The following is a 25,720-nucleotide window of genomic DNA, read 5'->3' as shown; positions in this document are numbered from 1 at the left end:
CTCTCTCCAATGTTATTCAATCTGTATATTAAGCAAGCAGTAAAGGAACCACAACAAAAATTTGGAGTAGGAATTAAAATCCATGGAGAAGAAATAAAAACTTTGAGGTTCGCCGATGATATTGTAATTCTGTCAGAGACAGCAAAGGACCTGGAAGAGCACTTGCATGGAATGGGCAGTGTCTTGAAAGGATATAAGATGAACATCAACAAAAGCAAAACGAGGATAATGGAATGTAGTCAAGTTAACTGGGGTGATGCTGAGGGAATTAGATTAAAAAATGACACACTTGAAGTAGTAAATGAGTTTTTCTATTTGGGAAGCAAAATAACTAATGATGGTCGAAGTAGAGAGGATATTAAATGTAGACTGGCAATGGCAAGAAAAGCGTTTCTGAATAAGAGAAATTTGTTAACATTGAGTATAGATTTAAGCGTCAGGAAGTCATTTCTGATAGTATTTGTATGGAGTGTAGCCTTGTATGGAAGTGAAACATGGACGATAAATAGTTTCGACAAGAAGAGAATAGAAGTTTTGAAATGTGGTGCTACAGAAGAATGCTGAAGATTAGATGGGTAGATCACATTACTAATGAGGAGGTATTGAGTAGAATTGGGGAGAAGAGAAATTTGTGGCACAACTTGAGTAGAAGAAGGGATTGGTTGGTAGGACATGTTCTGAGGCATCAAGGGATCACCAATTTACTATTGGAGGGCAGCGTGGAGAGTAAAAATTGTAGAGGGAGACCAAGAGATGAATACACTAAGCAGATTAAGAAGGATGTAGGTTGCAGTGAGTACTGGGAGATGAAGAAGCTTGTGCAGGATAGCGTAGCATGGAGAGCTGCATGAAACCAGTCTCAGGACTGAAGACCACAACCACAAGAAACATACAGTATTACTAGTTGCAAAAAACCATTTTTTAAATAGGTCTATTATTTGACATAAAATTTTGAAATTTCTTTGTTTGTTTATCAATTTGCAATTATGTTATGTCAGTTGACATTATGAGTGTTGGTAAAACTGCTACCTAGGAGGATAAGAAATAAATTCTCATTCTGACTTTGATTTATTACTTCTGTGCCTGTGTATATTTTAAGATTTTCAAATGTTTTGTAGGGTAAGGTTGGTAAGTTTATTGCATATGTTAGTCTGGTGTGATGGTTGCATTGGCTACTGGGTGATGTAACAAGACACTAGCAAATAAGAGCTCACTAGTCAGAAATAGCTGATGTTTCCTCTATTCTGACTGAGCATATTCTTCGAGACTCAATGTTTGTATTTAAAAGGTTAATGATCATTGCTGTTGCTGAACACAGTACATCAGAATGCATGCAAAAAGACGAGACTGAGTTATAAGTGGCACAAGAAAAGATGGGGGCTGGGCCTCTTTGTCATGTATTGGCTTGGTCCGGAACACTTCACGTCAACTATCCTGTTTTCCCATTGCTGATGCCACCTACCAGTAGTTGCAACCATAATTGCATGGTGAAGCTAAACATTGTGAGATGCTGACCGTGGATTACACCAGCATTTCCTTCTCGCATCTCCCCTCTTTGCACTGGCCTAAAATATTCCCTTAACTCCTCCACCACCCACACTGGAAACCATTAGTTTGTGCCACTTATAACTCGTTCAGTCACATCAATGTCAGTAGGAAGAAAATGGGAGGCAGTGAAGAGAAACTCTGATAAGAATATAGAATCAAAGTGAACCATACTCTGAAGAAATGTAAAATCAGGGAACCTTTAGCTTTGGTCTTATGGGTTTTTCGCAGGGGCTACAAGATTATGGTATAAAATTGTGAAAAACATAAAATCAAAGAATCTAAAACTGAAGTGCTACTGTATCTATAATGAATCTTCACTAAATTCTGCATAATCTCATTACTACTCAATGATTCTATTTGGCAAAATTGAAAATATTGGATGCCCTTTACACTATCGACATCACTAGTTCATGTGGTTACATATTGACCACAGAAGCGGAGGGGGAGAGAACAGATTGTGGTACAACCAGAAGTACCCTCCACCACACATGCCCAGTCAGTTTGAGGGGAGATAGATGTGAACTGCCAACTCAAAGTGCTTAGAGGCGGCATACCACTTCTAATAGTATGAGTTAGTTAGTTAGTTACGAACATGTTCCATAGATCATTTGAAAATGCACTTAAAGATCTGTTAAACACAATATTCCCTTTCCAACGTTTTGTTATGATATATGTTTCACCTGCATTAATTAACCTGCATGTGCCTTCTGGAAAAATTTAATCTACACACAATACACACATAACCAGATTTAGGGTAACTTCTGAGAACACAAAGTGATCTGAAAGCCATGTTACACTTTTTCTTCTTAGCAAGACCACAAATAAATTAATAATGGATTGGGGAGAAATGAAAAAGGACTGTCAACATTCAACATTCTGCTGTTACACAGTGATCAGATACCTGTCACCAATTGTGAAAGGTGGTTTTCTCTTGACGACACTAATGTTTCCAAACTGGAAGTGAGAATTCCATTTTTAGCCTTTACAATCTATTTGGTATTACACAAGAACCATTGTGTAAGAGTTGCACAATGAATTGGCTGCAAAAATTAACTTACCAAACAGGATATGAACTTAAAGCTCCATTATACTATGGAGCAATTTATGCCCGTTCAGCTGCCATGAACAATGTGGAGGGGGAGAGAACAGATTGTGGTACAACCAGAAGCACCCTCCACCACACATGCCCAGTCAGTTTGAAGGGAGATAAGTAGTTATACATAGATGTGAACTGCCAACTCAAAGTGCTTACAGGCGGCATACCACTTCTAATAGTATGAGTTAGTTAGTTAGTTAGTTAGTTACGAACATGTTCCATAGATCATTTGAAAATTATTTTATGACAACAATGTGGACAAGTCAGTTTACAGGAGATTATAAACATTTGGTTAGTATTAACATTAATAAAAATATTGAACATAAATCAAACAAAGAAAAATCCAGGATGAACTGTAACAATGAAAAGAAAAGTTGGTACTCACCATATAGCAGAGATGCTGAGTTCCAGATAGGTACAACAAAAAGACTGTCACAAATAAAGCTTTTGGTCAACAATAGACTACACGTGTGTGCACATGCGCACCCGCACACGCAACTGAAACCACACTGTGAACAGCAGCACCAGTGCATGATGGGAGTGATGAATAGGTGGGGGTAAGGAGGAGGCTGGGATGGGAAGGGGGTGGGATAGTAGAGTAGGGGTGACAGACAGTGAAGTGCTGCAGGTTAGACAGTGGGCAGGGGAGAGGTGAGGGAGACAGGGGTAGCAGAAAAGGAAAAAAGTAAAAAGACTAGGTGCAATTGTGGAATGAGGGCTGTGTAGTTCTGGAATGGGAACAGGGAGAGAGCAGGCTGGATGGGTGAGGGCAGTGACTAATGAAGGTTGAGGCCAGGAGGGTTATGGGAATGTAGGATTTATTGGAGGGAAAGTTCCCACCTGCATGGCCATTTATGGAGACAGACAGCTTGTTGGTTGTCATGCCCACATATAATGTAGCACAGTGGGTGCATGTAGATCACATGACTGGTTTCACAGGTAGCCCTGCCTTTGATGGGATAGGTGATGTTAGTGACCGGGCTGGAGTAGATGGTGGTGGGAGGATGTGTAGGACAGGTCTGAAACAGGGGCATGAGCCTTGAGGTAAGGGAGGTTGGGAGCATAGGGATTGATGAGTATCTTTTGAAGATTCAGTGGACAGTGGAATACCACTGTGGGAGAGGTGAGAAAGATAGTCACCAGGACATTTCTCATTTCAGGGCAGGACAAGAGTTAGTCAAAACCCTGGTGGACAATGTAATTCAGTTGCTCCAGTCCTGGGTAATACTGAGCTAAGAGAGGAATGCTCCTCTGTGGCCAGATGGTGGGACTTGGGAAGGTGGTGGGAGACTGGAAAGATAAGGCACAGATCTGCTTTTGTACCAGGTTGGGAGGATAATTAAATACTGAATGTAATGTTAATTTGTGAAATGCACATGGAAGTTTACACTAAATTACACTAAATTAATTTGGATCTAGGCATTTACTGATTGTTACTTCAAAGCCCCTATGTTTTCAACCCCATTCTTCAAGTAACGTTCCCATTTCATCTGCAGCTTGCTCCCGTATTTCAAACTAAAAGATGGAATTTTAGAAAATTCTAAAAGCTCAAAATTTAGCCATATTTTTAAATTATTCTGTGGATCAGCCATACTTTGTGATGCATAATTGGTAAGTAGGTTTGTTCTGTAATTAGTAGTGCTGATTTCCATACTGGAACAACACATGACATCTTGAAGGTGGATAATCTATGAACAGGATAAGACATATTCACATTTTGACTTTGCACAAATGATGATATTCAATATGATAAGGTGGCTACATAAACCTCTTCATTTATCTAAAATGCAGCTGCCGGTTGAAATATCAACAATTATGGAAAGGATAGATTGCTACTCACCCTAAAGATGACATGTTGAGTCGCAGACAGGCACAATGAAAAGACCGTTACACATTAAGCTTTTGGCTAAAGCCTTAATCAGGAAATGAATAGAAAAGCATGCATGCATTCATACAAGCAAGCACACCTCACACACATATGACTGCTGTCTCTGGCTGCTGTAGCCTGAGCAGCACTTGACCACTATCTCTGATAGCGGTCGTGTATGTGTGTGTGTGTGTGTGTGTGTGTGTGTGTGTGTGTGTGTGTAACAGACTCTTCACTGCGCCTGCTGCAGCTCTACAAGCCACCTTTAGGGTGAGTAGCAATCTATCATACCCATAATTGTGTATTGAAAATTCATAAGATACTTGAGTTGCTGTTTGATTACTCATTCTTTATCATTGAATGCTGCATGTATTAAACAACAGATCACGATAGTAGTAAACTTACTCATCTACAATGTTTTATTGTATATTAGAAACAATGTCTAATTTTGTGTTGAGAAGTGATATTCATCGCCATATTACTAGAAACAGAACATCTGTAGACGTGCCATATCATAGATTATCAAAATTGCAGAACTCCTGCCTAGTTCTTGGACTAAGGATGTTTAATAGACTAAGCGCTGACTTTAAAGAACTGCCTGTAAATATTTTTAAAGCTAAATTATACAAGCTACTAGTGAACAATCCGATTTACACCATTGATGAATTTTTTGAAGATGAAAATACTGTATTCCAATGTGTACCTATTTTATGTAAACCAATTTACAACAAAATAGTAGTTAATGTAGAAATATATGCTCTTGACTTTGTCTATTGCTGTAATCAGCTGAATGACAATAAAATTTTATTATTATTATTATTATTATTGTGTGTGTTCAAAATAGAATGTCTGTCTTACCACCAACAGTGAGATGATTGAGTTCAAAATAATTCATTGTGCCAGTAGAGACCAATATCTGGCTGACTACTGATGAAGTAAATCTCCCTGTGAGGTAGGCACTTCTTGTGTGGCTAGTGACTTTCTGGTAATGGACACGATCAACCTTAGCATAAATGTATGTGTAATAAGCAACTTCAGATGCCATGAAAACGCCGTAGAGTACCTCCACCAGCTGGAACAGAACGTGGATATACATTAAATGAAATATTCTGAAATATGATCTATTGAAATTGTGATGACATCAAATGTAATAACAATTACTACATGCTGAAGGCCCAAATAATTAAGAAAAGTAGTAAGAAATGTTCTTAACCATTAAATTATCTAAAAGACAAGGATAATTTCCTCTACATACCAAACAAAAACCTGTGAACATTTTCAGGATCAAGAGTTTCCAAGTGCAGAGTCACTTATTTAACTCTGCTGGAGTAATAGTGGTAGTAATGTTAACAATTACAAAGATTCAACTGGACAACTCTATTGTGGATTTTGCGCAAGTCACCCAAGTGGCATCCAATGAAATACTTGCACCAGGCTGCCATGCCATATGACATTTTTCATTTTGTTTATGCAAACAGTTTTCCAGATGGCCTCCTATCAACCTATTGTACACTGCTCTCTGCTAAGCTATGTATGTAGAGCTGGACATGGCACTGATTACTGCTGACCAGGTACACACAGCCCTGGTGCCTTGGGGACTATCAGGAGATGCAGCTATATGAGGCATGGTCTACATGTCAACACGACTGGAATGGGAGTGGTAATTAATGAGAGCAGAACAGGTGTGTGTGGAGACACAAATGGTAAAATGCCTGTCATCATAGATAGGAGAACTAGGTCTTTTTAGGATAAATCATGAGAATAGGTTCCACTCCATTAAAAAGTGTCTCAATCAGTATAGAAATTTCTTCAACATGTACACTGAACATAATGTCTAACACTGGGGTGCACACCCACCAGTTGGCAGAGGGGGAAAAATCATGCGAACCAACACAAAAGAAATTTGCTCAGAATATTTATGCTCCACCAAAACATGCAAATAAAGTGCATCAGCTTGAAGTTAAGTAACAGTCTTTGGATAGCGCAATGGTACGCATCACAGATCACCAGTGCAGTGAGAGCGAAATCCAGCATATTTTGCTATCATATGAGTGTGCAAATTGCTACTGCAGAGCTACATTAAAAAAGTGTGGGGATTTACTATTTCTATCAGAAGTGGCATACAGATTAAACTTAGAGAAGATCTACACACAATTATTGTAGATAAATATTTTGAATTGGCAGCTATTAAATGAACAAAGTTAGATATCCATGAAAAGTTAATTACTCTGTTTGTTTACCTAATGGTAATCTGAACTCTTTCTCCAACAAATTAACTGAAGTCCTAGAAAGAGTCACAGCCCCCAAATTAAATAACAACATCTGAAGGCTACAGGTCTTGATGGTGAAATCAGTATTAACTTCCTAAACATTCAGGTTTGCAATATCTGTATTTTGCACTGTCTGAATAGTGCTACACAATGTCCTTCAGACACTGCTGATGATCTACAGCCCATTAAATTGAAAAACTGTATTCACAAATTGTGAACGTAATTATAGATTAGCTGTACAAATGGTTAGCGACCCGAAAATTGTACAGTGAACAGCTCATTGGGGTCTGAAAATTACAGAACAGTTCTGGTACAGAACAAGCAAATGCTGTTTAAAATGCATTAACATACTGGGGTATTGACAAAAATGTACAGAATCTCTGCAGTGGCACGACTGTCTCAAACACTGTCTATCCTGATGGGGTATGCATCTTATGTGAACACAGTGAGGACAGGCAGTAGTTGTATTTCCCATGTTGTCATCAAATATATAAACTTATTTCCAAAAGTGTATTTGAATGTAAAGTGTCAGGATGTAACAAGCAGTCCTGATGCACCAGTTTTTCTATATTTGAGAGAAAACTGGAAAAGTATCAATGTTGGTAATTTTCACACTGGGAAAAAGATTGTAGATTTGTTCTTAATAAGGCAAAAATTAAGGAGATGTTAGACTTTTTGGAAGTGAATTAGATTAACCGGCAGTGAGAGGTGATATCGTGAACTCGTAGAGGTCTGTGTAATGTTTTTTGGGAAGATACTCGGTGGAGAGGGTGGGGGGGCGGGGGCGGGGGCGGGGGGGGAGGGGGACGTAAATTACACCCTCCTGGCGCAACACATCGAACAAGACATGTTGCAAGGACACTTTATTGCTTAAAAAAGTTTCTTCTCAGAACACAAATTGAATATTTATTGAAAATCAGAATGTACTGAGAGATGTCTCTTGTTTCATTGTAATTGTTTATACCAATCTGTGGCTTCAGTACAGTGGAGCTGTGAAAGCTATTCATCTGGATCTCTGCTTCATAAAAGATCTGAAATCATATGAAAAGGTAGATTCCAGACTCAAAAGTCACCTATTATAGTATTTATTTGAACAGTTCTCTCTGTTATTGCTCTTTGATGAGAAGTAGATTTACAGACCAGAGTCAAAATGGTAGCAAATTTAGACAAAGAGAATCTACAAATTTAAAGCAGATAATTCCTTTTTTGTGGAGAACTGGATGGTCAATTAAATGGTAAGTTTAACATTATTCTGATTATCATTAATTATAGATTTTTATTTGTTAATTTCCATCCCCTAACACAATTTCATATCAGAGAAAAGAGACAACTTAGTGCCAAGCAAGAGCAATGATCTGTTGGCTTGCCTGAAGATTATAGACACTGGTTTTATTCAAGAATGCCCTTTGATATGGACAACCAGCACTTCATATTTAGACACAAAAGGATAGTGAAGGAGTTAAAAGCTCTTAACGACTCTGTTGAAACGTGTGTTAAATTGACACAAGATTATCATGGACTACTGGCTAGGTGAGGATCAAATGGAATTTATATTGCGTTGTGTTGAAGAACATCATCAACTGTACAACTATACCCTTATTGCAAGAAACTGAAAACATCCTTGAGAATATAAACAGCCGTCTAGAAATTGAATGCTATTTAATTTTGATTTTATACAGACCTCAATAACTTTTACAATGGCTAAAAACTGAAAAACCTAAAATACTCGAAATTAAAATGTTTTCCTCTAGTTGGCAGGGGTTAATGTAATCCTACTGAGATGAAATTTTTTTCAAGAGTAAATCTAACCAAATAGCAAATGTTAAGATGGTGAACACAAAATTTTTGGAAAAAAAATTTTTAAGGCAAAATAAGCAACACTTCAGCTATTTAATTTCATTACATTTTATTGACAAGCCTTCTATCATTTTCAGACGACTCCTGAATGAATAAATAAATGAAACCAAAATAAATAAATCATTTCTGCTTAATAGAAATTAAACAACATCCTATATTCACAAATTGTAGTGCGTGAATGTGATTTGATCTTTGATTTGGAGATAATTTCACAATCATGTGGTTGTTTTTTTATCATATTAAATGCAGTAATACCTGACTATCAGAAAATTGCAAGAAAATTAGCCTATGGTTCAAATGGCTCTGAGCACTATGGGACTTAACTTCTGAGGTCATCAGTCCCCTAGAACTTAGAACTAATTAAACCTAACTAACCTAAGGACATCATACACATCCATGCCCAAAGCAGGATTCGAACCTGCGACCGTAGCGGTCGCACGGTTCCAGACTGTAGCGCCTAGAACCGCTCGGCCAACCCAGCCGGCAGTTAGCCTATATATTCTTAAAATTTTTTTAAATATTTCACACAAAAATTGTTCACTGTCTACAGATCTCATACCATATTCAACATTAAATTTCATAACTAGTTTCAGCTGTTCATATCACTATCCCCAGATTAATCATGGTGAAGACATGGTGTCAACATATACAGTAAAGTTACGTCGTGACGTCTGCATATCTTTGTAGATTCTCATACTGAAGTTCTTTCTTGTATGAGAATGTACTGAGATATATCATCAGATATAAATATACATAAAAACAAAGATGAGGTGACTTACCGAACGAAAGCGCTGGCAGGTCGATAGACACACAAACAAACACAAACATACACACAAAATTCAAGCTTTCGTAACAAACTGTTGCCTCATCAGGAAAGAGGGAAGGAGAGGGGAAGACGAAAGGAAGTGGGTTTTAAGGGAGAGGGTAAGGAATCATTCCAATCCCGGGAGCGGAAAGACTTACCTTAGGGGGAAAAAAGGACAGGTATACACTCGCACACACGCACATATCCATCCACACATACAGACACAAGCAGACATATTTCAATATGGAAACATTAAAGAATCACTGTTTTTCCACAAAGCCTCAAACACTGAAGTGCTCACACTTATAAAAACACTAAAAAATAAATACTACAATGGCAGTGGCAACATACCAGATTTTATTGTAAATAATTCTGGAGAATGTATTGTAGAATCATTAACTGTTATAACTAAAGCACCTTTTAGTAATGGAGTTTTCCCTTATCTCCTAAAGATTGCTAAAGTTACCCCCCACTCCACGAAAAGGAACTAGAAAATGATGTAGCTAATTACGGTCCAGTAGCACAACTCAGCACATTTTCAAAAATATCGGAGAAATTGTTCTACACTAGATTAGAAAGTTGTATTAACAGTTTCTCTTTAACATCAGAGCACTAGCAGCGATTTAGACAAGAAGCTAGAACAACCACCACAGCAGTGTGTGAATATCTCAACACAGCCTTAAAATCATTAAGTAATAAAGAAATTACTGCTGGCATAGTGTGTGTATGTATATATATATATATATATATATATATATATATATATATATATATATATATATATATATATATATATATATATATATATATATATATATATATATATATATATATATATAAAAGCTTTTGACATTATCAACCATGCTGTACTCGTTAGCTAATAAAGATGTGAGAGGAACTGCAGACCAATGGTTAGAATTGTATCTATCAAGCATAGCACAAAAAGTTGAAATGAAATTTGAAAAAAAGAACACTAATGTTCGTCAGTGTACAATGCACTCCTCTGAGAAAACGGCTGTTAGATATGGCGTACCACAAGGCTCAGTACTGGGATCCATACTGTTTCTGTTATATACTGATGACATAAACATGAAGCTTACTTCAGATACTACATGATTTGCAGGTGACCCAAGTATTCTGGTAACAGGCACAGACAAAGCTGACCATGATCAAAAGTTTAAACCACTTATGTCATCACTGAGCATATGGTTCAGTAAGAATAATCTCACCAAAAATGTGCAAAAACAATTTACATAAGTTTCAGCCTCTCATCTCAAAAATGAGAAATCTCTGACTTGCTCCTAAAGAACCAAGTTATATACCAAGAAACTTAATGGAGCTCACAATGAAATGGTGCATTGGTTTGGGGACCTAAAAATGCACACTTAGGGGAAGGAAACCTGCCTCACCATGCTCAGGATGTCTCGTGCTGTTGAATGTCAGGAGAAAGGTGCCAGATTTTACAAGATCTCCAGCCACCCTCTTGATGGTGTTTTGCACATCGACTATGCCTTCTGGAGCCCACTCACTTTCAATTCCTACTCACCAATATCTGCCAGATGCCTGCATGTCACAACACCTTCGCTGTAATTCAAGATGGTATGTAGCTCAGTTTTTAGGCAGATTCTCCTAGGCTTTCAGCTTTCTGGAGGTTCTTAATTTGTTGGGGACTAGAAGTTTCTGCCAATGGTGTCCCATTATGCAACTGCTTAACTGATTTTTAAGTGCCAGCAATCCCTCAAAGACTTCTTGATTATAGAAAGTTGAATCTTTCTTGAACTTTTCCACTTTCCTTTTCACTATCAAAAAAACATTCTGATTACTAGCATGTGTTCTGTTACAAGACCCAAAACTTTTAAAATTAACTCCTGTGTCAGGAGGACAGGCTACTTGATCTTGTTTGGATGATTGTATGAATTAGTGGCCTACCCTTACTGCTGGGAGGAGGAGGGCATAATTTCAAGGATTTCATCATGGTCCCACGAGCAGCCAGGAAAATAAAAGTCTACCTAGACAGAGCCTGACATGTCCAGATAAGCCTTATACAACAGAGGTGCAGCAGGTTCCCCAGAGTTTGCCCAATAATGACTGTTCCACCTTAACAGCCATGCATCTCATTGGCACACATCACATCTTGAGATTTAGGATTTTCTTTTACAGAGGCTTTTACCATCCTTGCGATCCAGGCGGTAAGCCAAGATCCCTGTTTCCTGTGACAGCATCCCACTGCTGCACTGCACAGTAGTTGCTGAAGCACATGAAGAGCTTACAGTGACAGAAGACTGTCAATACTTTCTGGCCCCAGCTCAGGAACCCTGGGGTTGCCAAACCTCTACCCAACAAATGAGAGTGTGTAGTTTTTAGACCAATGATGATAATGTATAATTAGTTTTTGATGGCACAATTCCTTTGATGAAATGTTCTAAATTTATAATTCCCTAAAACAGTATACTTTTTAAAGTTCAAGCCTACTAGAAATTATTTGTTTTAGGATTAAAGTGTGTTATTTGAAAGGCCTCCTCCTCTTCTTCTGGATATGAAATCGTATGTTCTGGCCTAGCCAAATTTTGAAGTGTTATGTGGTGTCCAAAATAACAGTTTATTCTTATGCACCTCTTTATAAGGCCAACCATTACTGTGAAGGATGCATTCTACAGTGAGTCTGTAGTGGAGTAACACCTATGTCTGCCTATATGGAAAATTCATCACTGTCAGGCTGGTCGATATGTTAAACCAAAATGTGTACAGTGTTCATGACATGTTTCATGTCCTGCTTCCTGCTGCTTATTAGTCTGTGATTCAGTGAATAATAAACAATTAATTTGGGTGTGAACTTGTAGTTATTCTCATTGTCAGTATTAATCTTCAATAATAAACTGTGGCAATAGTGTTAGTTCATGAATAATGTTGCTGATGAAAACCGATACTTACTGTGCACGTTGTGCTATATGTTCACTAGTACAGAAGGCTAGTGTATTGAGTGACCTATTAAGTGACTGTTTTGACTCCTAATTTACCACAGGAAGACATTTATGATTAATTGTCAGTGGTAAGTTACTGCACTCTAGCTATTTTGTAGAATATCAGTCATGTGTAGTATTTAGCTGTCTGTTTATCTGTTCTGAACTGAAGTGTAAGAGACCCAAACTGGCCATAAGAAATAGCTTGGATCACACTCAAGTGTCATAAAAGTGTATGAAAAACAAGTTCTGTTGTGGACTACATTATTGACAATACCCTACTTTCAATACCAATTTTCAGCCAGTTTTCAAAGGAGGCCCAGCTTGTTGTGACTTGCCGATCTATCAAAGTGCCGCCGTGCAGTTACACGCATCCTCTACATGTAGCGCTGTCTGCCAGCCACGCAGCAGCACAGCCACCTAAGCGGCCAGCTAGCCAGCGGCCACTAGACTTGGACTCAGTTATGATTTGACTGTTAAAGTGTACACACGTCTTACTCTGTTTACTTGATCTGTGACTTTCATGTATTGCGTCTTCCTTGAAATATATTTGTTCAACTTGAAGTTATAACAATTGGCGATGAGGTAGTGATTTTTCTTTTCCATCGTTGACCCAAGTGTTTCCATGGCTACTTTACAGCAACTATTGCAAGGTCTCACAGAACAGCAAATGCCTCTCACAAATGTGATTCATGATTTCATCATGGCATCAAACAAGGGGCGTCTCTCATCGTTCTCTCTACCTCCTTACGACAAGACGGTGGAACACTGGTCTGATTACGAGAAACGTCTTCGACAGCACTTCTTGGCATTTCATGTCGCGGACGAACAAACATGTAAGTCTCTGTTCCTTTCATGGATTTCACCTCAAATGTATCGGTTGTTGTCACAATTGGCTCCTTTGGAAGATCCTGCGTCTTTGTCCTTTGCTGAAATGTGCTCACTTCTGTCTGTCTATTTTCAAAAGCAAACGCATGTGGTAGCCTCTCGTGTTGCCTTTTATCATTGTAAAAAACAACCGAATCAATCCTATCATGCTTGGGCTGCTGAACTTCACGGCCTTAGTAGAAAGTGTCAGTTTGTTACTGAAGTTCACAAAGAATCCTATGCCGATTCCATGGTACAGGATGCTATTATCCGATCGGCGCCTGACAAAGAAGTTAGGCAATGTGCCCTTCAGTTGGCAAATCCAACTCAGTCTTTTGAAATTTCTTGCACCGCTGGAGCGCAAATAGAGGCATGGGGCGACATCGGGGAAATACAACCTCTGTGCGATGATGACGAAGCGGGTGGCGTGTCCCCAACGGCCGATGTGGGCGCAGTAGACTCCCAAGCGCAGCCTCGGCCGAACCGTAAACAAACCTCTAAGAAGCTGCAGCAAAACCCATGGCAACTTCCTTCATGTCTGCGGTGTTTTACAAAACATTCATGAGAAGATTGTCCACACCATTGGGCCGTGTGTCACAAATACAAAAAAAGGGTCATGTGTCATCCGTTTGCAAATCCGACCACATACATGATGTTCATGCACATGACGCAGATTCTGATTCTGTGTTGTCTGTCAATTGTACTTCTTACCTTTCAGGGAAGTTATGTGTTGTTGTTGTTGTGGTCTTCAGTTCTGAGACTGGTTTGATGCAGCTCTCCATGCTACCCTATCCTGTGCAAGCTCCTTCATCTCCCAGTACCTACTGCAACCTACATTTTCTGAATCTGCTTAGTTTATTCATCTCTTGGTCTCCCTCTACAATTTTTACCCTCCACACTGCCCTCCAATGCTAAATTTGTGATCTCTTGATGCCTCAGGACATGTCCTACCAACCGATCCCTTCTTCTAGTCAAGTTGTGCCACAAACGTCTCTTCTCCGCAATCCTATTCAATACCTCCTCATTAGTTACATGATCTACCAACCTAATCTTCAACATTCTTCTGTAGCACCATATTTCAAAAGCTTCGATTCTCTTCTCGTCCAAACTATTAATTGTCCATGTTTCACTTCCATACATGGCTACACTCCATACAAATACGTTCAGAAACGACTTCCTGACACTTAAATCTATACTCGATGTTAACAAATTTCTTTTCTTCAGAAACGCTTTTCTTGCCATTGCCAGTCTACATTTAATTTCCTCTCTACATCGACCATCATCAGTTATTTTGCTCCCCAAATAGCAAAACTCCTTTACTACTTTAAGTGTCTCATTTCCTAATCTAATTCCCTCAGCATCACCCGACTTAATTAGACTACATTCCACTATCCTCGTTTTGCTTTTGTTGATGTTCATCTTATATCCTCCTTTCGAGATACTGTCCATTCCGTTCAACTGCTCTTCCAAGTCCTTTGCAGTCTCTGACAGAATTACAATGTCATCGGCCAACCTCAAAGTTTTTCTTTCTTCTTCATGGATTTTAATACCTACCCCGAATTTTTCTTTTATTTCCTTTACTGCTTGCTCAATATACAGATTGAATAACATTGGGGAGAGGCTGCACCACTGTCTCACTCCCTTCCCAACCACTGCTTCCCCTTCATGTCCCTCGACACTTATACTGCCATCTGGGTTCTGTACAAATTGTAAATAGCCTTTCGATCCCTGTATTTTACCCCTGCCACCTTTAGAATTTGAAAGAGAGTATTCCAGTCAACATTGTCAAATGCTTTCTCTAAGTCTACAAATGTTAGAAATGAAGGTTTGCCATTCCTTAATCTTCCTTCTAAGATAAGTCATAAGGTCAGTATTGCCTCACATGTTCCAACATTTCTAAGTAATCCAAACTGATCTTCCCCGAGGTCTGCTTCTACCAGTTTTTCCATTCATCTGTAAATAATTGGCGTTAGTATTTTGCAGCTGTGACTTATTAAACTGATTGTTCGGTAATTTTCACATCTGGCAACACCTGCTTGTTTTGGGATTGGAATTATTATATTCTTCTTGAAGTCTGAGGGTATTTTGCCTGTCTCGTACATCTTGCTCACCAGATGGTAGAGTTTTGTCAGGACTGGCTCTCCCAAGGCCGTCAGTAGTTCTAATGGAATGTTGTCTACTCCCGGAGCCTTGTTTCGACTCAGGTCTTTCAGTGCTCTGTCAAACTCTTCACGCAGTATCGTATCCCCCATTTCATCTTCATCTACATCCTCTTCCATTTCCATAATATTGTCCTCAAGTACATCATCCATGTATAGACCCTCTATATACTTCTTCCACCATTCTGATTTCCCCTCTTTGCTTAGAACTGGATTTCCATCTGAGCTCTTGATATTCATACAAGTGGCTCTCTTTTCTCCAAAGGTCTCTTTAATTTTCCTGTAGGCAGTATCTATCTTACCCCTAGTGAGATAAGCCTCTACATCCTTACATTTGTCCTCTAGCCATGCCTGCTTAGCCATTTTGCACTTCCTGTCGATCTCATTTTTGAGACGTTTCTATTCCTTTTTGCCTGCTTCATTTACTGCATTTTTATATTTTCTCCTTTCATCAATTAAATTCAATATATCTTCTGTTACCCAAGGATTTTTACTAGCCCTCGTCTTTTTACCTACTTGATCCTCTGCTGCCTTCACTACTTCATCCCTCAGAGCTACCCATTCTTCTTCTACTGTATTTCTTTCCCCCATTCCTGCCAATTGTTCCCTTATGCTCTCCCTGAAACTCTGCACAACCTCTGGTTTAGTCAGTTTATCCAGGTCCCATCTCCTTAAATTCCCACCTTCTTCCAATTTCTTCAGTTTTAATCTACAGTTTATAACCAATAGATTGTGGTCAGAGTCCACATCTGCCTCTGGAAATGCCCTACAATTTAAAACCTGGTTCCTAAATCTCTGTATTACCATTATATAATCTATCTGATACCTTTTAGTATCTCCAGGATTCTTCCATGTATACAACCTTCTTTTATGATTCTTGAACCAAGTGTTAGCTATGATTAAGTTATGCTCTGTGCAAAATTCAACCAGACGGCTTCCTCTTTCATTTCTTAGCCCCAATCCATATTCACCTACTATGTTTCCTTCTCTCCCATTTCCTACTGTCGAATTCCAGTCACCCATGACTATTAAATTTTCGTCTCCCTTCACTACCTGAATAATTTCTTTTATCTCATCATACATTTCTTCAATTTCTTCATCATCTGCACACCTAGTTGGCATATAAACTTGTACTACTGTAGTAAGCATGGGCTTCATGTCTATCTTGGCCACTATAATACGTTCACTATGCTGTTTGTAGTAGCTTACCCGCACTCCTACTTTTTTATTCATTATTAAACCTACTCCTGCATTACCCCTATTTGATTTTGTATTTATAACCATGTAATCACCTGACCAGAAGTCTTGTTCCTCCTGCCACCGAACTTCACTAATTCCCACTATATCTAACTTTAACCTATCCATTTACCTTTTTAAATTTTCTAACCTACCGGCCTGATTAAGGGATCTGACATTCCACACTCCGATCCGTAGAATGCCAGTTTTCTTTCTCCTGATAACGACGTCCTCCTGAGTAGTCCCCACCTGGAGATCCAATTGGGGGACTATTTTACCTCCGGAATATTTTACCCAAGAGGACGCCATCATCATTTAACCATACAGTAAAGCTGCATGCCCTCGGGAAAAATTACAGCTGTAGTTTCCCCTTGCTTTCAGCTGTTCGCAGTACCACAACAGCAAGACTGTTTTGTTTAATGTTACAAGGCCAGATCAGTCAATCATCCAGACTGTTGCCCCTGCAACTACCGAAAAAGCTGCTGCCCCTCTTCAGGAACCACACGTTTGTCTGGCCTCTCAACAGATACCCCTCCATTGTGGTTGCCTCCCCACCAATGGCAAGGTTCATGGCTCATGGGGGGGGGGGGGGGGGGGGCGGGGAGGCGGGGGGAGAGTTATTCCTCACTGTCCAAATACATGGTCAAGATGTTCACATGCAGGTGGATACTGGTTCTGCTGCCACTATCATCAATTCTCAGACGTATCTTCAACTGGGTTCTCCAATCCTGTCACCTGTCACTAGGCAATTACGGACTTGCAATAAACAACAGATTTCTCTCTTGGGACAATTTGATGCTGAGGTATCTTACAAATCTGTCATTCACACTGTTCCCATATTTCTGGTCGACCATAGTAACATGGAGAATCTTTTTGGTTTCGATGCCTTTTGCATTTTTGGGTTCTCCATAGATGACTCTGTCAAATATCGTCTCTGATGCTATTCCTTATGCTCAATTGGATTCCTTGTCGACGACATTTTCATCCCTTTTATCTCCTGGTTTAGGCCGTGCACATGAGTTTGAATCTCATATCATGCTCAAACCCACTGCTCAGCTTAAGTATTTTCGAGCTCGGTCCATTCCTGTGGCCCTTCGTGATCAAGTCAAACGGTAGCTGGATTGTCTCACTGCTTCAGGGGTCTTGCTTCCTGTCACTTCCAGTGAGTGGTCCTCTCTTGTCATTGTCATTGCTAAGCCAAATGGTGATATTCATCTTTGTGGCGATTTCAAAGCCACTGTAAATGCTCAATGCCTTATCGACACTTACCCTATGCCTCAACCTGAAGAATTGTTCACTAAACTTTCTGGAGGCCAGTATTTTTCTAAACTTGACCTGTCAGAATCTTATCATTAACTTCCTCTTGACACTGCTTCCCGGCAGTTTCTGGTCCTTAACACGCCTTTCGGCCTCTATCAATACCAAAGATTACCATTCAGGGTTGCCAGCGCCCACACTCTCTTTCAGTGATTCTTGAACAATTATTGCTCACTATCCCTGGGTGTATAAATTACCAGGATGACATTGTTGTCACTGGCTCCACCACTGACGAACATCTTCATAATGTCCCCACACTTTTTCATGTCTTACAGACTGCCGGTCTTAAGAGTAATCTTCAGAAATCCAAATTTCTTCAGACATCTATCACGTATAAGCAGCATAAACATTGGATGACTGAACAGTGGAATAATGTTGTGTGGAGTGACAAATCATGATACCCAATGTGGCAATCTGGTGGCAGGGTGTAGGTATGGTGAATGCCCAGCGAACATCATCTGCCGGAGTGTGTAGTGCCAACAGTAAGATTTGGAGACGATGGTGCTATGATGTGGTCATGATTTGCATGGCACTACCACAGCACAGGCCTACACTCATGTTTCAAGCACCTTCTTGCTTCCCACTGTTGAAGAGCAATTCGGGGATGGTGACTGCATCTTTCAACAGCCTTGAGCACTTGTTCATAATGCACTGGCTGTAGAGGAGAAGTTACATGACAATAACATCTCTGTAATGGACTATCCTGTACAGATTCCTGGCCTGAATCCCACAGACACCTTTGGGATGATTTGGAATGCTGAATTTGTGCCAGGTCTCACCGACCGACTTTGATACCTCTACTCAGTGCAGCACTCTGTGAAGAATGGGCTGCCATCCCCTAGAAAACTTCCAGTGCCTGACTGAATGTATGCTTGCAACAAGAGTGGAAGCTGTCATCAAGGCTAAGTGTGGGCCAACACCATATTGAATTCCAGGATTACCTATAGAGGGCGCCACGAACTTTTAGGTCATTTCCAGCCAGTTGCCTGGATAATTTTGATCACATAACTTTTGATCACATAGTGTATGTGCCTAGCAAGGGGATAGAGGGTGTAAAAGACCTACCATGGTTTAACAACAAAATTTGGTGAATGCTGAAGAAGCAGAGGCTGTTGCACTCTCTGTTCAAAAGAGAATGCATAAATGACAACAAGGGAAGGTTAGTAGCAATTTGTGCATCTGTGTAAGGATCTTTGCACAAAGCATACAACTACCACCATCACACCTTAGCAAAAGATCTGGCACAGAACCCAAGAAAATTCTGGTTGTATGTAAAATCACCATGCAGGTCTAAGACTTCCATTCAGTCCCTTGTTGACCAGTCTGATGTGGCAGTTGAAGACAGCAAAACGAAAGCTGAAGATTTAAATTTCACATTCAAGAAATCTTACACACAGGAGAATTGTACAAACATACCATCATTTGACCATTGGACTGACTCCCATATGGATGACATATGGGCACAGAGAAACAGCTGAAAGATTTGAAAGCATACAAATCATCATGTCCAGATGGAATCCCAGTTCAATTGTATGACGAGTACTCTACAGCACTGGCCACCTACTTAGCTTGCATATATTATGAATCACTTGCCCAGCACAAAGTCCCAAGCGACTGGAAAAAGTGAGCATGAACTCCAGTATATACGAAAGGTAAATGAATAGACATACAAAATTACAGACAAATATCCCTAACTTCTGTTTGCTGCAGAATCCTTGAACATATTCTCAGTTCAGTCATAGTAAATATTTTTTAGACAGAAACTTTTGTCCACGAATCAGCATTGTTTTAGACAGCATCATTCATGCAAAACTCAACTTACCCTTTTCTCAGAAAATATACTGAGAACAATTAAACAATGGAAAATCCAGGATGGAATGTAACAATATTATGAGAAAGAAAGTTGCTACTCACCATATAGCGGAGATGCTGAGTCGCAGATAGGCACAACGAAGACACTCACAATTATAGCTTTCGGCGCTTAAGGCCTTCGTCAACAATTGACACACACACACACACACACACACACACACACACACATGTGGGAGACAGACAGAGAGAGAGAGAGAGAGAGAGAGAGAGAGAGAGAGAAAGTGTGTGTGTGTGTGTGTGTGTGTGTGTGTGTGTGTGTGTGTCAATTGTTGACGAAGACCTTAAGGGCCGAAAGCTATAATTGTGAGTGTCTTCGTTGTGCCTATCTGCGACTCAGCATCTCTGCTATATGGTGAGTAGCAACTTTCCTTCTCATAAAAATATACTTAGAACTATGGATGAAGGGCAACAGGAAGATTCCATACCTCTAGATTTCTGGAAAGCATTTGACACAGTGCCCCATTGCAGGCAGTTAAAAAAGGTACAAGAAAATGGAATAAGTTCACAGATACGTGAGTGGCTCAAAAACTTCTTAAGAAATAGAACCCAGTATGTTGTCCTTGATGGCGATTTTTCATCTGAGACATGGGTATCATCAGGAGTGCCCCCAGGGAAGTGTAATAGGATTGCTGTTGTTCTCTTGCTACGTAAATGATTTGGCGGACAGCCAGGGCAGCAATCTGCAGTTGTTTGTTGTTGATGCTGGGGTGTATGGTAAGAAGCAAAAGTTGAGTGTCTTTAGGAAGATAAAGATTACTTAGACAAAATTTCTTTGATGTATGGCAGCTAGCCCTAAATGTGGAAAAATGTAAGTTAATGTGAATGAGTAGGAAGATAAATCCTGTAATGTTCGAATACAGTATTACTACTGTCCTGCGTGACACAGGATAGTGGTTTAAATACCTGGGCACAATGTTGCAAAGCAATATGAGGTTGAATGAGCCTGTGAGAACTGTGGCAAGGAAAGTGAATGGCTGACTCCAGTTTATTGGGAGAATTTTAGGAAAGACTGATTCACCTTTAAAGGAGACTACATATAGGACACTGGTGTGACCTATACTCAAGTAGTGCTCGAGTGTCTGGGATCTGTACCAAGCTGGATTAAAGGAAGACGTCAAAGCCATTCAGAGGCTGGCTGCTAGATGTGTTACCAGAGGTTGGAACAACACGTAAGTGTTATGGAGATGCTTCAGGAACTCAGATGGGAATCCCTGGAGGGAAAGTGACATTCTTTTCAAGAAACACTGTTGAGAAAATTTAGAGGACTGTCACTTGAAGCTGACTGCCAAACGATTCTACTGCCGCCAATATACAATTCGTGTAAGGACCATGAAGATAAGATATGAGAAATTAGGACTCATATGGAAGAATATAGACTGTCGTTTTTCCTGGCTCTATTTATGAGTGGAACAGGAAAGGAAATTTCTAGTTGTTGTTGTTGTTGTTGTTGTCTTCAGTCCAGAGACTGGTTTGATGCAGCTCTCCATGCTACCCTATCCTGTGCAAGTTTCTTCATCTCCCAGTACATAATGCAACATACATCCTTCTGAATCTGCTTAGTGTGTTCATCTCTTGGTCTCCCTCTACAATTTTTACCCTCCACGCTGCCCTCCAATGCTAAATTTGTGGTTCCTTGATGCCTCAGAACATGTCCTACCAACCGGTCCCTTCTTCTCATCAAGTTGTGCCACAAACTCCTCTTCTCCCCAATTCTATTCAATACCTCCTCATTATTTATGTGATCTACCCATCTAATCTTCAACATTCTTCTGTAGCACCACATTTCGAAAGCTTCTATTCTCTTCCTGTCTACACTGTTTATCATCCATGTTTCACTTCCATACATGGCTACACTCCACACAAATACTTTCAGAAACGACTTCCTGACACTGGAATCTATACTCAATGTTAACAAATTTCTCTTCTTCAGAAACGCTTTTCTTGGCATTACCAGTCTACATTTTACATCCTCTCTACATTGACCATCATCAGTTATTTTGCTCCCCAAATAGCAAAACTCCTTTACTACTCTAAGTGTCTCATTTCCTAATCTAATTCCTTCAGCATCACCTGACTTAATTCGGCTGTATTCCATTATCCTTGTTTTGCTTTTGTTGATGTTCATCTTATATCCTCCTTTCAAGATACTGTCCATTCCATTCAACTGCCCTTCCAAGTGCTTTGCTGTCTCTGACAGAATTACAATGTCATCGGTGAACCTCAAAGTTTTCATTTCTTCTTCACGGATTTTAATACCTACTCCGAATTTTTCTTTTGTTTCCTTTACTGCTTGCTCAATATACAGATTGAATAACATGGGGGAGAGGTTACAACACTGCCTCACTCCCTTCCCAACCACTGCTTCCATTTCGTGCCCCTCGACTCTTATTACTGCCATCTGGTTTCTGTACAAATTCTAAATAGCCTTTCGCTCCCTGTATTTTATCCCTGCCACCTTTAGAATTTGAAAGAGAGTGTTACAGTCAACATTGTCAAAAGCTTTCTCTAAGTCTACAAATGCTAGAAATGTAGGTTTGCCTTTCCTTGATCTTTCTTCTAAGGTAAGTCGTAAGGTCAGTATTGCCTCCCGTGTTCCAATGTTTCTACGTAATCCAAACTGATCTTCCCCGAGGTCGGCTTCTACCAGTTTTACCATTCGTCTGTAAAGAATTCATGTTAGTATTTTGCAGCTGTGACTTATTAAACTGATAAATTTCTAGTAGTGATACAGGATACCCTCTTCAATGCACCATGCAGTGGCTTGTAGAGTATCTATCTGGATGTAGATCATGAAACATACCAAGTGTGAGGCTCTGCTACCCCAGTGGAGTGATCCAGTTCCAGCGGGACCATTCTCTGGTTCACACGAGTTGAACTGTGGAGCAATAATTTTTGTAACGGACTAGCTTGGGACCAGTGGACTGCCCCATTTGAGAGCCAAATGTAAAACCCATTGAAAATTTGTGGGTCAAAATGAAGCATCACATGAACTTACACTAGCCGACACTAGCACCACAGTCACCAACCATGGATCTAGTGCTGGATACATGGGAGAGTCTTGCAATTGATGAGACATATTACCTTAGGATAACTGCTTCCATGGCTTGTCAGATGAGGCTGGTAATTGGTGCCAATTGTGGATGGACCTCAGACTAGCCTCATCCCTGATGTGAATCTTTCCTTGTCTCACATATCTCCTCTTTATATTACAGTATTTGATATAACTGTATGTTTGTTATAGGAAATCTATGTGAAATGTTTGCATTTGAAATTTTTTATTGAATTTGTGCTACTTAACACTTGAAACATGTAAATTTTAAATCAGTCAATTTGAATTGAAATATAAATGATGTCGTATTATGAGGCAGCCAGAGGAAACACTTAATATCAAGCAATATAAGAACAGGAAAACTATAAAATAATAATATTCTCTTCCTTACACTAACTTTTGCTGCATTTACTGTGGAAAAGAACTGCAGTAAAGCACATCAAACTCTTTTTTCAAGTCAACATTCTTTGACAGCAGAAGAACAGCAATCCTTGCATTGTATTCATTTCTGTGTTAGTCTTCACAGAAATAACCACTGCAGAATATGCATCCAGTGTCTTTATCTTCAGAATTCACATCTAAAGCATTGTCCTCAATTAAATTTTTATCAAGATCAAATGATTGGAAGACTTTTCTTTTTTTCTTCTTTTTTTTCCTTTTTCAAGAATGTAACTTTCAAATCCGTCTCCATTGATTCCAAACAAGTTTTTTCTCTTGGAATTGTACCAAATGCCCCCTGTATGAAGATGTTAGCTACCTAACAAATTGATTTTGCTATAATTGATGGCTCTTTATGTGGCTTGGTGATGTTGCGAGCTTTGCAGATATCATTTGTACTTACATTTACTCCATTTTATGCAACTTTTAAGTCAAACTTCTGGTAAATTGCATTGTCTATGCCTCTAAGTATAAGCCTGTTACACAGGAAGAGTCCCATTTTCCAGAAGCTGCTTATAGGATTTTCCAATGTTACTGCTCTCAAATAGGACTCTTCAAATGACTTCACCTGTATTATTTGCTCACCAGGTTTCTATTTCTTGGGAATAAAGCGATTTAAACAGTCCCATGAATTCTGAAAAAGAGGCTATATTTTATATGTGGAACGTTGGGGTAAACACATGATGCTGACATGGTTTTATTTTGCTTCTGCTACCACACAAACCTGATATGAAGACCATCTGGTATTAGCACACCAGGATCATCACCAGATGTCTTCACAAAGTTAACAAAATTGTCAAACCACTCACTAAAACTATGAGTCTACAGTGGCAAACTGAAGTTACCCTAATATGAGATGGCATATCCTAACATGCTATACTGTCACATTTTAGGATAGCCATGGTACTGCAGTTATAAACAATCCATCGATAACATGTTATTTAGACCCATTATGTTCAATAGTTGAACTTATTTTTTCCAGAATATTTATAATTTTATTTCAAGACCAAAATTTATGAGCTCACTGTTAAATATTTACTTACTCAATTTCATTTTAATGATTTTGTCTACTGCATCTGCTATCCCATTCTGACTGCTACTTCTGTCTGTGAATAATTTTATGCATACAGATAAAATCTTCTCTGCAGCAACTTAATTTGGACCTGATTGTTTTCTAAATTGAAAGTAACAGTGAATTTTAGTGTTCTCAAATGATGGGACAGACAATTGCTGTTGAGATTGTGCTTACATTTGAGTGCGTAGTTTGGAAAAAAAAATTACCAGTTTCATTTCTGTGAAAGAATTGGATAATTATTTGATTAGTTACTATCTGCTGCATTTCATTTCAAATATGACTTTCATAAAAGGTAAGATTTTGTTAGAAGTCTGTCTGATCTAAAATCACTTACTCGTCAAAGTAACAACACTCTCTCATCCTTACAGAATGAATGGCTTTGAAAAAACTTGAATGAACTTTGCTTAAAATTTTGTAATACTGTTTTTGATAGCTCATACTCTATTAACTCTCTTAAAGACTACATGCTGTAGGTATGAAGACAAGAGAACCTACCAAGAAACACTATTGGCACTTTCCACAATGTGGACATAGGAAAAAAGTCCAGATGGTGAAACCAGTATATGATTCAATGACCAGGTAGTTTGACTGCAAGCTACTTGTGCAGAGATGCCATCACCTACTTCCTACTGCATCTAGCACTGTTTGAAAATTCCCATTACAGAGTTCTAGGACTTGTAGAGGGGTGGGGGTACATAATATTCTGAATAGGAACCCATACCCAGAAATGTATCATTTCCATTCTATGATGCTGCGTAACGTGTTCGTGTCTGGTGAGAGCAAGAGAAAAGTCTCAGAACTGCTTGTCCTTGTATGTAATAGGGTTGACAGGATAACATGTATTATACCCATTCTTGGAAGCTGTGCCACTAAACGGCCATCAGGAAATGTAGTTTCAGCATGATGGTGCACAACTCCTCATTTCTCATGTACAGTTTAGAGATATCTCCACGCACAATGTGGTGAAAGATGGATAGGCCAAGGTGGTACAACCATGTTGCAGCCATGACTGCCACATTTGCTTCCTGTGGGATTTTACACAAAGTTTAATTTACTAGACTACTGTAGAGATAGAGGAAGATTTGCTGGCATGTGTTCTGGCTGCTATGCTAGAAACTGAAGAGACACTAGGTTTGAGGGAGAATGTATACCAAATATGCCTCGTTGGTACAATGTTTATAGCAACGTTGGCAGTTTCCACATCATGTCAGTGGTGTAATGCAGCAGAACTGTTCTGTACATACAGTACGCTGGGTTATTTATTGTTTTAGAGTAATGTAAGCACATAATGTTTAACTGACAAT

At 39.3% G+C, this 25,720-nt stretch overlaps 1 protein-coding gene across 10 annotated transcripts in view; it reads right to left on the bottom strand.

The window, feature by feature from the left end:
• The window catches only part of LOC126456768 (thiamine transporter 1-like), a 619,041-nt gene that overhangs the window by 290,909 nt on the left and 302,412 nt on the right, over window positions 1-25,720 (bottom strand). For all 10 annotated transcript variants that reach the window (XR_007585386.1, XM_050092528.1, XM_050092526.1 and 7 more), the window contains exon 4: window positions 5,370-5,583. Coding sequence is in view for 9 of the 10 variants with exons in the window: in XM_050092528.1 (XP_049948485.1) it covers window positions 5,370-5,583 (214 nt within the window). In the remaining variant the exon portion in view is untranslated. The remainder of the gene's footprint in view (window positions 1-5,369; window positions 5,584-25,720) is intronic.

The sequence above is a fragment of the Schistocerca serialis genome, chromosome 2 (assembly GCF_023864345.2).
Source record: "Schistocerca serialis cubense isolate TAMUIC-IGC-003099 chromosome 2, iqSchSeri2.2, whole genome shotgun sequence".
In the NCBI taxonomy this organism is placed as follows: domain Eukaryota; kingdom Metazoa; phylum Arthropoda; class Insecta; order Orthoptera; family Acrididae; genus Schistocerca; species Schistocerca serialis.
The sequence above is the reverse complement of the archived record's forward strand: the minus strand, read 5'-3'. Positions and strand labels throughout refer to the sequence as shown.